The 14,282-nt window shown below is 49.9% G+C and overlaps 1 protein-coding gene across 6 annotated transcripts in view; it reads left to right on the plus strand.

Moving 5' to 3' along the window:
• Window positions 1–14,282, plus strand: part of gucy2f (guanylate cyclase 2F, retinal) — a 104,692-nt gene that overhangs the window by 9,904 nt on the left and 80,506 nt on the right. For all 6 annotated transcript variants that reach the window (XM_085999686.1, XM_085999684.1, XM_085999688.1 and 3 more), the window contains exon 3: window positions 9,219–9,520. In XM_085999686.1, the coding sequence (XP_085855812.1) occupies window positions 9,219–9,520 (302 nt within the window). The remainder of the gene's footprint in view (window positions 1–9,218; window positions 9,521–14,282) is intronic.

Here is a 14,282-nt window from a genome sequence, read left to right on the forward strand (position 1 = left end):
TTTGAGATATCTTCCTGCATGTAAGGGGCATAATAGAAATGCAAGTTGTTGATGCCACTCTCAAGCACCTTCACCAAATATCTGGACATAATTTGTGATTTACCAAATTAATAATGCAAAGCTCCATTCAATCCCAGCTCCCAGCAATTAGATTTGTCATAGACATTCAGGAAATACATAAAGGGATTGGAATCAGCTCATAGAAAGGAATCCTGGGACAATACGCTGGAATTCCCTGCCATTTCTGGAGTGCCATTACCACAAGGACAGCACCGGTTTAAGGATAGGGCCCAGCATCATCTTCTCAGGGTAACTAGGGACGGGCAATAAATGCCGGCCTTGCCAGTATTGCCCACATCCTGAGAACAAATCTAGAAAAAAAAAGTACAGAGCACTAGGGTTTACTGATCCCAAGAACGTTACACAAAATGGCCATTTGGAACTCAACTCCAAGTAAAAGAAGTCCTGTGGGTATGGACACAGCTACAGCCCAACCATCTTCAGCTGCTTCATCAATGACCTTCCCTTCAACATAAGGACAGAAATGGGGATGTTCGCTGATGACTGCACAGTGTTCAGCGCCATTCACAACTCCTCAGATAATGAAGCAGTCCATGCCCTCATTCAACAAGACCTGGACGACGTTCAGGCTTGGGCTGATAAGTGGCAGTTAACATTCGCGCCACAGAAGTGCCAGGCAATGACTATCCCCAATAAGTGAGAGTTTAACCACCTCCCCTTAATATTCAACGGCATTACCATCGCCGAAAACCCCACCATCAACATCCTAGGGGTCACCATTGATCAGAAACTTAACTGGACCAGCCACATAAATATTATGGCAACAATAGCAGGTCAGAGGCTGGGTATTCTGCGGCGAGTGTCTCACTTCCTGACTCCCCAAAGCCTTTCCACCATCTACAAGGCACAAGTAAGGAGTGTGATGGAATACTCTCCACTTGCCTGGATGAGTGCAGCTCCAACAACACTCAAGAAGCTCAACATCATCCAGGACAAAGCAGCCCGCTTGATTGGCACCCCATACACCACCTTAAACATTCACTCCCTCTACCACCGTGGCTGCAGTGTGTACCATCTACAAGATGCACTGCAGCAACTCGCCAAGGCTTCTTCGGCAGCACCTCCCAAACCCACGACCTCTACCACCTAGAATGACAAGGGCAGCAGGCGCATGGGAACACCACCACCTCCAAGTTCCCCTCCAAGTTTACACACCATCCTGAAGTATATCGCCGATCCTTCATCGTCGTTGGGTCAAAATCCTGGAACTCCCTCCCTAACAGCACTGTGGGAGCACCTTCACCACACGGACTGCAGCGGTTCAAGAAGGCGGCTCACCACCACCTTCTCAAAGCAACTAAGGATGGGCAATAAATGCTGGCCTTGCCAGCGACACCCAGATCCCATAAACAAATAAAAAAAACAAAAAAACAAACAAACAAGTCTCCAAGCTCCCCAGCCTTCAGCGTCCAGCCTTTCATTCACAAGGTGGACTCGGGTGTAGAAGACCAAACCTGACATTTTATCATGACAGCTTTTTAGCATTCGCCCGAACAAGACCTTGGTTCATAATCTCATCTGAAGCATGGCACCTGTCATAAATCGCAACTTCTACAAGAAGTAACTCAGGAAGTACTATTGAACGGCCAGCTGAGGGCGCCGTCCGAGGAGTATAAATACTCGGGCGTGGGCCCAAGTTGACCAGAGACAATCTGGAAATAGGAAGCTAGTGACTACTAACTAGACCTCCATGTTTTACAAGTCGATTAAAGCCTTGCTTTATGTACAACCAAGTGCGTAGTGAGTCTTTATTACGTCAGCACCTCTGACGATGCTGCATTCCTTCCGTGCAATGTTGGAGCATCAGCCTAGATCATGTGCTTAATTCCTGGCATGGAACTCGAAAACCACTACCTGGTGACCCAAAGGCAAGAGAGCGATCAACTGAGCTGAGCTGAATCATTAAACCAGAGAATCTCATTGCCTCTCACTCCTTTGGGTAGATATACTCGATGACTCCTGTCTCTTCACTGAGCTTAAAGTACAGATTGCTCAAGTTAATTTTTAGGAGAGGTACAGAGTTAGACTCTGGAAACTGAGAGAGCCAGTTGGACACGAGTAGAGAGTTGGCCATAACCTACATTTACCTCAATCACCTGGAGTAACAGTGATTACTTCAGGAACCTTCAAGCCTTTCTATTTTTCCAATTTTCTCCCCTCCGCTGGTGAAGGTTGGTTCCTCATGCTAGCAGCTATTTCCACAGGTGCTGGGTGTCCTGCAGTGCCTTGCCCAACCTGTGAATCCTAGACCGCGAGTGTCATTACGCTTTCTGATCTTCGGGGATTTTTCAAAAATATCTTGCTAGGGATATGGGTGTCGCTGGCAAGACCAGCATTTATTGCCCACCCCTAGTTGTCCTTGAGAAGGTGGTGGTGAATGTGCTCCCACAGCACTGTTAGGGAGGAAGTTCCAGGATTTTGACCCAGCGACGATGAAGGAACGGCCGATATATTTCCAAGTCAGGATGGTGTGTGACCTGGAGGGTAACTTGGAGGTGGTGGTGTTCCCATGCGCCTGCTGCCCTTGTCCTTCTAAGTGGTAGAGGTCACAGGTTTGTGAGGTGCCGCTGAAGAGGACTTGGCGAGTTGCTGCCACGCATCCTGTAGATAGTACACACTGCAGTCACGGTGCGCCGGTGGTGGAGGGAGTAGATGAATAAGGTGGTGGATGTGCTGCCGATTAAATGGACTGCTTTGTTCTGGATTCATTGAGCTTCTTGAGTGCCGTTGGAGCTGCACTCATGACTTGTGCCTTGTAGATGGTAGAGGGGCCTTGGGGATTCAGGAGGTGAGCCACTCATTGCAGAATATCCAGCCTCTAACCTGCTCTAGTAGCCACAGCATTCATATGGCTGGTTCAGTTGAGTTTCTGGTCAATGGCGACCCCCAGGATGTAAATGGTGGGGTAATGCCATTGAATGCCATGGGGAGATGGTCACACTCTGTCTTGTTGGAGATGGTGTAGGAGATGTAGGCTAATAGCTCTTATATGGGTCTGTCAAATCCAGGAAATTCTTATATTGCCATGTGCTTTGGAATTAATTAATAGTATATTGCACATTAAAGGGGTGATGTCATCGCTATGGGGTCTTGTATGGGTTGGCTGTCCTTGAGATAGCCAGCAATAGCCTGATTTGAAAAGCTAGCATAGTCCACCATGGGGAAGAGGCTGGGATGCCGAACTACCTTAAAACAATCAGCTCCAGAGAAACATGAAGCAAAAACATCTGTTTTTGTTTCAAAGGTTTCTGTGTAATAAAAGGTGAGATGGCAGCCTGTTTAAGCCAGCCTGTGGTTGAGTCAATACGGGGAGCATGGCATAGAGTGGGCAGGTTGTGGGATTACCCCATCATTCTCCCCTCACCCACACAATGGGGGTGATTTGGACTTTGGGTGATAGTATGAAACGGGCGATATCCGGTCAACCGCCCGTTATACATTGAAGTCAATGGAGATGAAAATCCGTAGAGATGTATAACAGTCATTAATCCGATATCGCTTGTTATACACTTGTGCCCAAAGTCAAAATTACCCCCACTGAGTTCCCGAAATCCCTATCTCAGTCCAGGCAGTCTCCGAGTAGACCAAAGGAGGGAAAAATCAAAGGGTAATTAGATTCATGGCACTTTTGGACACCTCCCAGAAGTAATAGGGGCCTGGAAAGAGCAAAAATACAACTAAATTGCTTTATTGTGCTTTTTACGCCCACATGCAGATCATAAGAACATAACAAATAGGAGCAGGAGTCGGCCATTTGGCCCTTCGAGCCTGCTCCACCATTCAATAAGATCATGGCTGATCTTCTACCTCATCTCCACTTTCCTGCACTATCCCCATTCCCCTTAATTCCCTTAATATTCAAAAATTTATCAACCGGGTAGAGAATTCCAAAGGTTCACAACCCTTTGAGTGAAGAAATTTCTCCTCGTCTCAGTCCTAAATGGCCGACCCCTTATTCTGAGACTGTGACCCCCGTCTTCTAGACTCCCCAGCCAGGTAAACTTTTTCTCAGCATTAACTCTGTCAAGCCCTGTAAGAATTTTTCAATTAGATCACCGCTCATTCTTCTAAACTCTAGGGAATATAGGCCTAGTCCACTCAATCTCTCCTCATAGGACAATCCCCTCATCCCAGGAACCAGTCTGGTGAACCTTCGTTGCACTCCCTCGATGGCAAGTATATCCTTCCTTAGGTAAGGAGACCAGAACTGTACACAGTACTCCAGGTGTGGCCTCACCAATGCCCTGTATAATTGTAGTATTACTCTTATACGCTAATCCCTTTGTAACAAAAGCTAACAAACCATTTGCTTTCCTAATTGCTTGCTGTACCTGCATGTTAACTTTCTGTGATTCATGTACAAGGACACCCAGGTCCCTCTGAATGCAAACATTTCCCAGTCTCTCACCATTCAAAAAATATTCTGCTTTTTTGTTTTTCCTACCAAGTGGATAACTTCCCACTTCCCCACACGGTATTCCATCATAGAATGTTCCACCATAGAAATAGGCCATTGGGCCTATCAACTTTGTGCTGGTGTTTTCTTTCCCATTCACCTACTCGCTCTCCCTACCCTTTAATACTCCTGTTTTTCAAGTAACCATCTAATTTCCTTTTCGAACAATTTATGGACTTTGCTCCAAAGGTCTAATCGAGTAGGAACGTAGGAAAATAGGACATAGGAATTGCTAGATGAAAAAAGACCAAGGTCCATCTAGTTGGCCTTCTACCATCCTGGTAGTCATATTTTACAAGACTAATGGAGTTGTTGACTAATCACAGCGATCAATCTCCATCAATGAGTCTACAACAGGGCCAGACACCAGGCGAGGAAAAGCCCCAGTGGTGGAGAGCTTTGTTGACCATAGCTCCGAAGTTACCTGCTGCTCCCGAGCAATGCTACACTCACCACACGTCACATCACGTCACGTCTCAAATTACTCAGATACTGAATCCCAGAATGTTATTTTCTGAGTAGAGTAGAGTAGGGTTTTTTGCATTGAAGGATTTATTCCCCATCTTGTACAGGGATGTACAAGATGGGGAGAATCTATTGAAGTCCACCTGACTGGTACACCAGTTCAGAAAATCCCGTATTGTTCTCCGGGGTATATTTACGTCTCCACCATCTGGGTGTTAATCCGGTGGAGCAGATTGCCCGACCTTTACTGTCCCGTCTGATTTGAAATCAGTGGAATGAAAATCGGGCGGGTTCTACAGAGGGCGGGTGACCCAACCACCAGGTGAATGGTGATAGAGGCGAAGACGAACATCTTCCCTTCTAACCCTTGTACCCCCTCATTCATTTCTTTCCAGCAGCTGCTACTTACATTTGTTGACACGCTTCTCCACCTCGAATGTTTCCACGAGTAGCCCATTCCCCCAACTGCTGGGTAAAATAGTTAACCTTAAACTTGCCTGGTTACCTTTCCTGTCTGAGCTTTGACTTTGTGGTCACCTCTGGTTACAGTGCGAGGTTAAGTCAAACAATGTGTTAGAGTTTATCCACTGCCCTTACAATCTGGCAAACTTTGAGCATTCCTTTCTCCAGTTTGAACATTTCCCAATTTCCTGAGTCTCTCCTTGTAGCTCAGCTATCCAATCCCTGGGATCCATGATGTAAATTTTGATGTTGATTTTGATTTTGATATTAGAAAATGATAATATGATTAGGCAGAGTCAATACGGTTTTATGAAAGGGAAATTGTGTTTGACAAATCTATTAGAGTTTTTAAAGGGTGTAACTAGGTAGATAAGGGGGAACCAGTGGATGTAGTATATTTGGATTTTTAAAAGACATTCGATAAAGCGCCACACAAGAGGTTGTTACACAAGATAAGGGCACATGGGATCGCGGGTAATATAATAGCATGGATTGAGGATTGGTTAACGGACAGAAAACAGAGAGTAGGGATAAACAGATCTTTTTCAGGTTGGCAGGCTGTAACTAGTGGGGTGCTGCAAGGATCAGTGTTGGGGCCTCAGCTATTTACAATCTATATCAATGACTTAGATGAGGGGACTGAGTGCAATGTATCCAAGTTTGCTGATGATACAAAGCTAGGAGGGAAAGTAAGCTGTGAGGAGGACACAAAGGGCTCGAATTTCCAAACCCCGTGGAGGCGGGTTTGGAGGCGGGAGTGGGGGGAAAATTGCAGAATCGGGGGGCATGAACCCATCCCGCCCCCAACCCGCCTCCATGCCCGTTTCCCAGGAGGCGGGTACTTGACCTGTGCTGGGAGCCGCCTCCCCGAGGCGGGAAGGGGATCAGTACCAATTAACTGCCTGTTAGCAGTTTTTTGCCTAATCCCTATTTTTAGCCCTGAAGTGTGGGCTGCCCGACGGCTCCGAACCACGCCAAGTTAGCAAAGTGGGCCAATGGACTGAAGGGCTTGGAGGGTTCAGGAGAGTGATTGGTGCATGAGTGCAGAGGTAAGTGTGTTTGGTGTGTGTAAAGTGTTTAAATAAGTTTTACTTACCTTTACTTACTAATGCAGGCTTCCACCCTTCAGGTCTCGGGAGTCCCTCATCTCACCGGCACAGAAAGCAGAATGGCCGCGAGCTGTCAAAAGTTGCAGCGTTCTGCTTTCTGTTCTGGAGAGATTTCTAACTGAGTCTGTGGAGAAGGACTCAAGTTAGAAGTCAGATTGTCAGTGTTTGACAGCCTCACAGAGCTGTCAAACGCTGATATTTCATCTGTCGAAAGCTCTTGACAGATGAAATGTCAATCTGTGACGTCACCTGTAACCGGGTGTCCCTTAATTGACCTGCTGAGCCCGCTGGGCGGGCTCAACAAGGTCAATCAAGGGAAAATCGCGTGGGTTGGCCACAAATCGATGGAGGAGGGACTACAACACAAAAAGTGGGAGTCCCGCCTCCATCACGTCCCCATTGACAAAATCCAGCCCAAAGAGTCTGTAAAGAGATATAGACAGGTTAAGTGAGTGGGCAAGAAGGTGGCAAATTGAATATAATGTAGGGAAGTGTGAAATGATCCACTTTGGTAAGAAGAATAAGAAGAAAAGCAGAATCATTTTTGAAAGGTGAGAGTCTAGTAAATGTTGGTGTTCAGAGGGATCTGGGTGTCCTTGTACATGATCTCAGAAAGTTAGCATGCAGGTACAGCAAGCAATTAGGAAGGCAAATGGTATGTTAGCCTTTATTGCAAGGGGGTGGCAGTATAAGAGTAAGGAAGTCTTACTTCAATTATATAGGGCTTTGCTGAGACCACATCTGGAGATTGAGTAGACTAGGCCTATATTCTCTGGGGTTTATAAGAAGGAGAGGTGATCTCATTGAAATGTATAAAATCCTTAGAGGGCTTAACAGGGTAGATACTGAGAGGCTGTTTCCCCTGGCTGGAGAATTAGGGCTCATAGTCTCAGGATAAGGGATCAGCCATTTAGGACTGAGATGAGGAGGAATTTCTTCACTCAGAGGGTTGTGAATCTTTGGAATTCTCTACCCCAGAGGGCTGTGGATGCTGAGTCATTGGGTATATTGAAGGTTGAGACCGATAGATTTTTGGGCCCTAAGGGAATCGAGGGATATGGAGATCGGGCGGGAAAGTGGAGTTGAGGTTGAAGATCAGCCATGATCTTATTAAATGGCAGAGCAGGCTCGAGGGGCCGTATGGCCGACTCCTGCTCCTAATTCTTGTGTTGTTAATTCAGGCAGAACTCGGGTTTGCTCCCTGTGATGTGATGACAGTGCTAGGGGGTCATCAGGGGCCCATCGAAGAAGCAGGGATAATGGGCTGTATGGTCTTTTCATGCTCCGTGCATTCTTACGTTCTTCTATGAGCACCTAGACTGCACAACTGATGAAGCACGAAAGTGTGAAGCAGGGCTGTCCATGCTGAGATAGAGCCGGTTTAGCAAGGGCAGAATAACCAATTATTTCATGTATTAAAAAATTATCCTTCTTATTAAATCATTTTCAAGTTTTATATCCTTCACCATGATTTTTCTTCAGGAGCTTTTTATTTCACCGAGCACTGTATTGATTGTGGGGTAATACAGCTTTAAGAAACAGTTTTTGAATGATCATGATACAGTTACCACATGCACCTTTTCGCCATGTTACCTTTTATGAATGAAGCCATATTATTTTGACTGATTGTCTTGGATGACATAGTCCCTTTAAGACTGCTGATTATTAAAATTTGATTTGCTCTGCTCCCCCTCCCCCACAATTCTCCTTCCTCTTCTGATGGATGTGACTCTTGCTGGGTCCAGTTCCATGGGCGTTCCCTGCGTTCCCTGCCCTCCAGTACCTCATCCAAGTGGCCTTTCGTTATGTGCGAGCCTTAACAATGAGGCTGTTCGACAGAGGCGAAGGGCGGGGAGGTTAATCACAACTGACCCTGCCCTCAACTGAGGGCCATAGAAGGGTCCATCCAACAAGGGTCAATAGAGAGGAAGCAAGCTGGGACATTAGTTGGCCTTTCCTGCGTTCCTAGCCCGGGGATGTTGAGGCTAACCCTCGTCGTGGCTGAGATTGGAATATTCTGCACAGACCAGGGAGTGAAGCTGGGACTCTCTTGCTCTGTGTGGTTCATTACCACATTACCCAGTGAGGCACTGGGGACCTTTGCTCTGTTGGATAGACATCTTTTTTTCTAATTGATTCTCGGGATGTGGGCGTTGCTGGCAAGGCCTGCATGTATTCCCCATCCATAGTTGGCCATGAGAAGGTGGTGGTGAGCCGCCTTCTTGAACCGCTGCAGTCCGTGTGGTGATGGTACTTCCACAGTGCTGTTAGGGAGGGAGTTCCAGGATTTTGACCCAGCGATGATGAAGGAACAGCCGATATGCTTTCAAGTCGGGATGGTGTGTGTGACTTGGAGGGGATCTTGGAGGTGGTGGTGTTCCCATGCGCCTGCTGCCCTTGTCCTTCCAGGTGGTAGAGGTCACGGGTTCGGGAGGTGCTGACGAAGAAGCCTTGGTGAGTTTCTGCAGTGCATCTTGTAGAAACAGTGTGCCGGTGGTGGAGGGAGTGGATGTTTAAGGTGGTGGAGGGAGTGGATGTTTAAGGTGGTGGATGCGCTGCCGATCTAGCGGGCTGCTTTCTGTTGATGTTTGTTCAACACCTTGGCCCTTGAAAGGTAACACTAACGTGGTTGTTCTGTATTCCAGTTATTGTCATGTGCATGCACTCGGTCCTCATTGGAGGTGGGGAGCAGGCAGTCTTCCTGCAGAAAGCCCACGACATGGGGCTGACAGACGGGAGGTACGTCTTTGTACCATACGACACGTTACTCTACAGTCTTCCCCACAAGAATGCTTCTTACTCCGTGCTGAGGAACAACAGCAAGCTGCTAGCAGCATATGACGCTGTTTTGACAATTACAATGGCTTCAGAGGAGATGTCCTTCTATGAGGCGTTCACGAAGGCGCAAGAGAACGGAGAAATAGCAACATCCCAGCAAGCCGAGCAGGTACACGGGCTAAACCCAAAGGTTAACTGTTTCTAAGAATATTAGTCAATGTCCGATGCATTGCTTATGGTCAGGGGGAGGGCACGGTTTGTCTATTAGCCGTGCTTCTTGTAACAGGCTGAGGGAAGCTACAGTGTCACCTCTGGGGCAAGCAGGAATGACAGGCTTTCTCAGGATATAATAGCACCATTCTCCTGGGGAAGTAAGAATAGCAGCCATTACCATTACTGTCATGGTGTTACCCTTTGAATTCAATGGACTGTGGGTGTTACAACATTATATTTTATATTTACTAGTCGACCTCCCGTGATGTTTCCCACAGTTAGTTTGAATTGGGATTTTTCAAGTTAAACAGGGTTAGAAGGTGGGGAACTAATGTATGGGGCGGGGAGGGGTAAAGGAGGGGATGCAGGAGAGGAGGGGAGGGGGAGAAAAGCAAGGGCAGAGGTGGAGATGGGGAAAGAGGAGGGAGAAGACAGTGAGTGGGGAGGGAGAAGACAGTGAGGGGAGGGAGAAGACAGTGAGAGGGGAGGGAGAAGACAGTGAGGGGGGAGGGAGAAGACAGTGAGGGGGGAGGGAGAAGACAGTGAGGGGGGAGGGAGAAGACAGTGAGGGGGAGGGAGAAGACAGTGAGAGGGGAGGGAGAAGACAGTGAGGGGGAGGGAGAAGACAGTGAGAGGGGAGGGAGAAGACAGTGAGGGGGAGGGAGAAGACAGTGAGGGGGGAGGGAGAAGACAGTGAGGGGGAGGGAGAAGACAGTGAGGGGGAGGGAGAAGACAGTGAGAGTGGAGAAGACAGTGAGGGGGAGGGAGAAGACAGTGAGAGTGGAGAGGACAGGGAGGGGAGGGTGAAGACAGTGAGAGTGGAGGGGACAGGGAGGGGAGGGTGAAGACAGTGAGAGTGGAGAGGACAGGGAGGGGAGGGTGAAGACAGTGAGAGTGGAGGGGACAGGGAGGGGAGGGTGAAGACAGTGAGAGTGGAGGGGACAGGGAGGGGAGGGTGAAGACAGTGAGAGTGGAGAGGACAGGGAGGGAGGGTGAAGACAGTGATAGTGGAGAGGACAGGGAGGGGAGGGTGAAGACAGTGAGAGTGGAGAGGACAGGGAGGGGAGGGTGAAGACAGTGAGAGTGGAGAGGACACGGAGGGGAGGGTGAAGACAGTGAGAGTGGAGGGGACAGGGAGGGGAGGGTGAAGACAGTGAGAGTGGAGGGGACAGGGAGGGGAGGGTGAAGACAGTGAGAGTGGAGAGGACAGGGAGGGGAGGGTGAAGACAGTGAGAGTGGAGGGGACAGGGAGGGGAGGGTGAAGACAGTGAGAGTGGAGGGGACAGGGAGGGGAGGGTGAAGACAGTGAGAGTGGAGAGGACAGGGAGGGAGGGTGAAGACAGTGAGAGTGGAGAGGACAGGGAGGGGAGGGTGAAGACAGTGAGAGTGGAGAGGACAGGGAGGGGAGGGTGAAGACAGTGAGAGTGGAGAGGACACGGAGGGGAGGGTGAAGACAGTGAGAGTGGAGGGGACAGGGAGGGGAGGGTGAAGACAGTGAGAGTGGAGGGGACAGGGAGGGGAGGGTGAAGACAGTGAGAGTGGAGAGGACAGGGAGGGGAGGGTGAAGACAGTGAGAGTGGAGAGGACAGGGAGGGGAGGGTGAAGACAGTGAGAGTGGAGGGGACAGGGAGGGGAGGGTGAAGACAGTGAGAGTGGAGAGGACAGGGAGGGGAGGGTGAAGACAGTGAGAGTGGAGAGGACAGGGAGGGGAGGGTGGAGACTGTGAGAGTGGAGAGGACAGGGAGGGGAGGGTGGAGACAGTGAGAGTGGAGAGGACAGGGAGGGGAGGGTGAAGACAGTGAGAGTGGAGAGGGCAGGGAGGGGAGGGTGAAGACAGTGAGAGTGGAGGGGACAGGGAGGGGAGGGTGGAGACAGTGAGAGTGGAGAGGACAGGGAGGGGAGGGTGGAGACAGTGAGAGTGGAGGGGACAGGGAGGGGAGGGTGGAGACAGTGAGAGTGGAGAGGACAGGGAGGGGAGGGAGAAGACAGTGAGAGTGGAGGGGACAGGGAGGGGAGGGTGAAGACAGTGAGAGTGGAGGGGACAGGGAGGGGAGGGTGGAGACAGTGAGAGTGGAGAGGACAGGGAGGGGAGGGTGAAGACAGTGAGAGTGGAGAGGACAGGGAGGGGAGGGTGGAGACAGTGAGAGTGGAGGGGACAGGGAGGGGAGGGTGAAGACAGTGAGAGTGGAGGGGACAGGGAGGGGAGGGTGGAGACAGTGAGAGTGGAGAGGACAGGGAGGGGAGGGAGAAGACAGTGAGAGTGGAGAGGACAGGGAGGGGAGGGAGAAGACAGTGAGAGTGGAGGGGACAGGGAGGGGAGGGTGAAGACAGTGAGAGTGGAGAGGACAGGGAGGGGAGGGTGAAGACAGTGAGAGTGGAGGGGACAGGGAGGGGAGGGAGAAGACAGTGAGAGTGGAGAGGACAGGGAGGGGGGTGAAGACAGTGAGAGTGGAGAGGACAGGGAGGGGAGGGTGGAGACAGTGAGAGTGGAGAGGACAGGGAGGGGAGGGTGGAGACTGTGAGATCGGAGAGGACAGGGAGGGGAGGGTGAAGACAGTGAGAGTGGAGAGGACAGGGAGGGGGGTGAAGACAGTGAGAGTGGAGAGGACAGGGAGGGGGGTGAAGACAGTGAGAGTGGAGAGGACAGGGAGGGGAGGGTGAAGACAGTGAGAGTGGAGGGGGCAGGGAGGGGAGGGGAAGACAGTGAGAGTGGAGAGGACAGGGAGGGGAGGGAGAAGACAGTGAGAGTGGAGAGGACAGGGGGGGAGGGTGAAGACAGTGAGAGTGGAGAGGACAGGGAGGGGAGGGTGAAGACAGTGAGAGTGGAGAGGACAGGGAGGGGAGGGTGGAGACAGTGAGAGTGGAGAGGACAGGGAGGGGAGGGTGGAGACAGTGAGAGTGGAGGGGACAGGGAGGGGAGGGTGGAGACAGTGAGAGTGGAGAGGACAGGGAGGGGAGGGTGGAGACAGTGAGAGTGGAGAGGACAGGGAGGGGAGGGTGGAGACAGTGAGAGTGGAGAGGACAGGGGGGGAGGGTGAAAAAAAGGGGAACTATCTAAAGCAGAGGTGGTTACCGCCTGCCTATGATGATAGAACATTGTTCTATCTGCTTGCTCCATGCTTATCAAGAAATACTTGAGTTCATCTCAGAGAGATCCCTTGATGTTATAATACAGCAAGGTTATGCGTGCTGGGTCACTAATCGTACACTGTGACTACACGGAGAAAAAACCACAGTGCAGACAGATCATAGAATCTTACAGCACAGGAGGAGGCCATTCAGCCCCTCCTGCCTATGCCGGCTCTCTGAAAGAGTTATCCGATTAGTCCCACTCCCCCGCCCTTTCACCAGAGCCCTGCAATTATTTCCTTTTCAAGTATTTATCCAATTCCCTTTTGAAAGTTACTATTGAATCTGCTTCCACCGCCCTTTCAGGCAGCACATTCCAGATCACAACAACTCGCTGCGTAAAAAAATGATTTCTTTGCTTTCTATGCTCCCTCTTATCTGGAGAGTTTCAACAATTAATCTTCCAATTTCCATTCACCCCATCCATTTGCTAAGTCCATCCATTCCAATCCTGAACATTTCTCTCTCCATTTCGGATTTTCTCTCTCCATTTTATGACTTTCCATAAACATTTATAATGAGCCCACTGACTCCACAACTACCTGGACAATGCTTCTCCCCAACTCACCTCCAATAGAGACTCCGGGCTGGATTTTACTCACCGAGACGCGTTGGGGGCGGGACTGCTGCCTTCCGGGTTCTAGTCCCGCCCCCAGCGACATCCAACCCGCAGACGCTATTTTGCCCTGATTGGCCTTGTTAAACCCGCCCTGCGGGCTTGCCGGCCAATTAAGGGAAAGCCAGTGTCAGATGACGTCAGTTGATGACGCTTCATCTGCCGGTTTTCTGAAAGGCATATGCACCACGCTTGTTTGACAGATGATTTGACAGTGTTTGACAGCATTGAGGTGCTGTCAAACACTGACAATCACTGTCCAAAGGTGAGCCCTTGCACCCAGGCTCTCCAATTACTCTCTCCTTAGGATAAAATAGATGGCAGCTGCAGCTGAGATGGCAGAAGCCATCTGTCACTTCTCCCGATGAGATGAGGCTACACAAACACTTCACAGCTTGTCACCTGCAGAAACATCTAACCACATTAAAAATTACTTTCGCAACATGTCCTTATCTCTGAAACTAACCAGTGTCCCATTGCATCCTTCACACCACTTCTACAGCTGTCATCCAAACACCAGCATAATAACAGACCCACAGCACGCCTCACTTACCCTGGCGGGGTTCCCCGACGTCTGGAAGCCCCCAGCAGCAGTTGAAAAATTGGAAAAAGCCTCTTAACTGCCTGTTAACTACCTGTCAACAGGCAGTTAAGTGGCTATAATCCTCTTCCCACCGCTAGGGGTCGGGTCCCTGTGCAAATCGGAAACCCGACTCCTGGGAAGATTGGTTGGAGGTGGGTTAGGAGTGGGTTTGGGACCCGCTCCTATTCTTGGGGATTTTCCCAGCAGTCCTGCCTCCAAACCCGCCTCCGCAGGGCTGGTAAAATCCAGCCCTCCATTCCTTCCTCCCAGTTTCTCCATCCTCAGTCACGGTGCGTAACGCAGGGTTACGCCGGAATGGCTGTCTTGTCTGTTCCCTTTAAAGGTGCAGACTGGCCCAACCGGTATTCCCAGCACTTCCTGCTTTTATTT

The sequence above is a fragment of the Somniosus microcephalus genome, chromosome 10 (genome assembly GCF_052327205.1).
Source record: "Somniosus microcephalus isolate GS21.2 chromosome 10, FLI_Smic_1.0, whole genome shotgun sequence".
NCBI classification, from domain to species: Eukaryota; Metazoa; Chordata; class Chondrichthyes; order Squaliformes; family Somniosidae; genus Somniosus; species Somniosus microcephalus.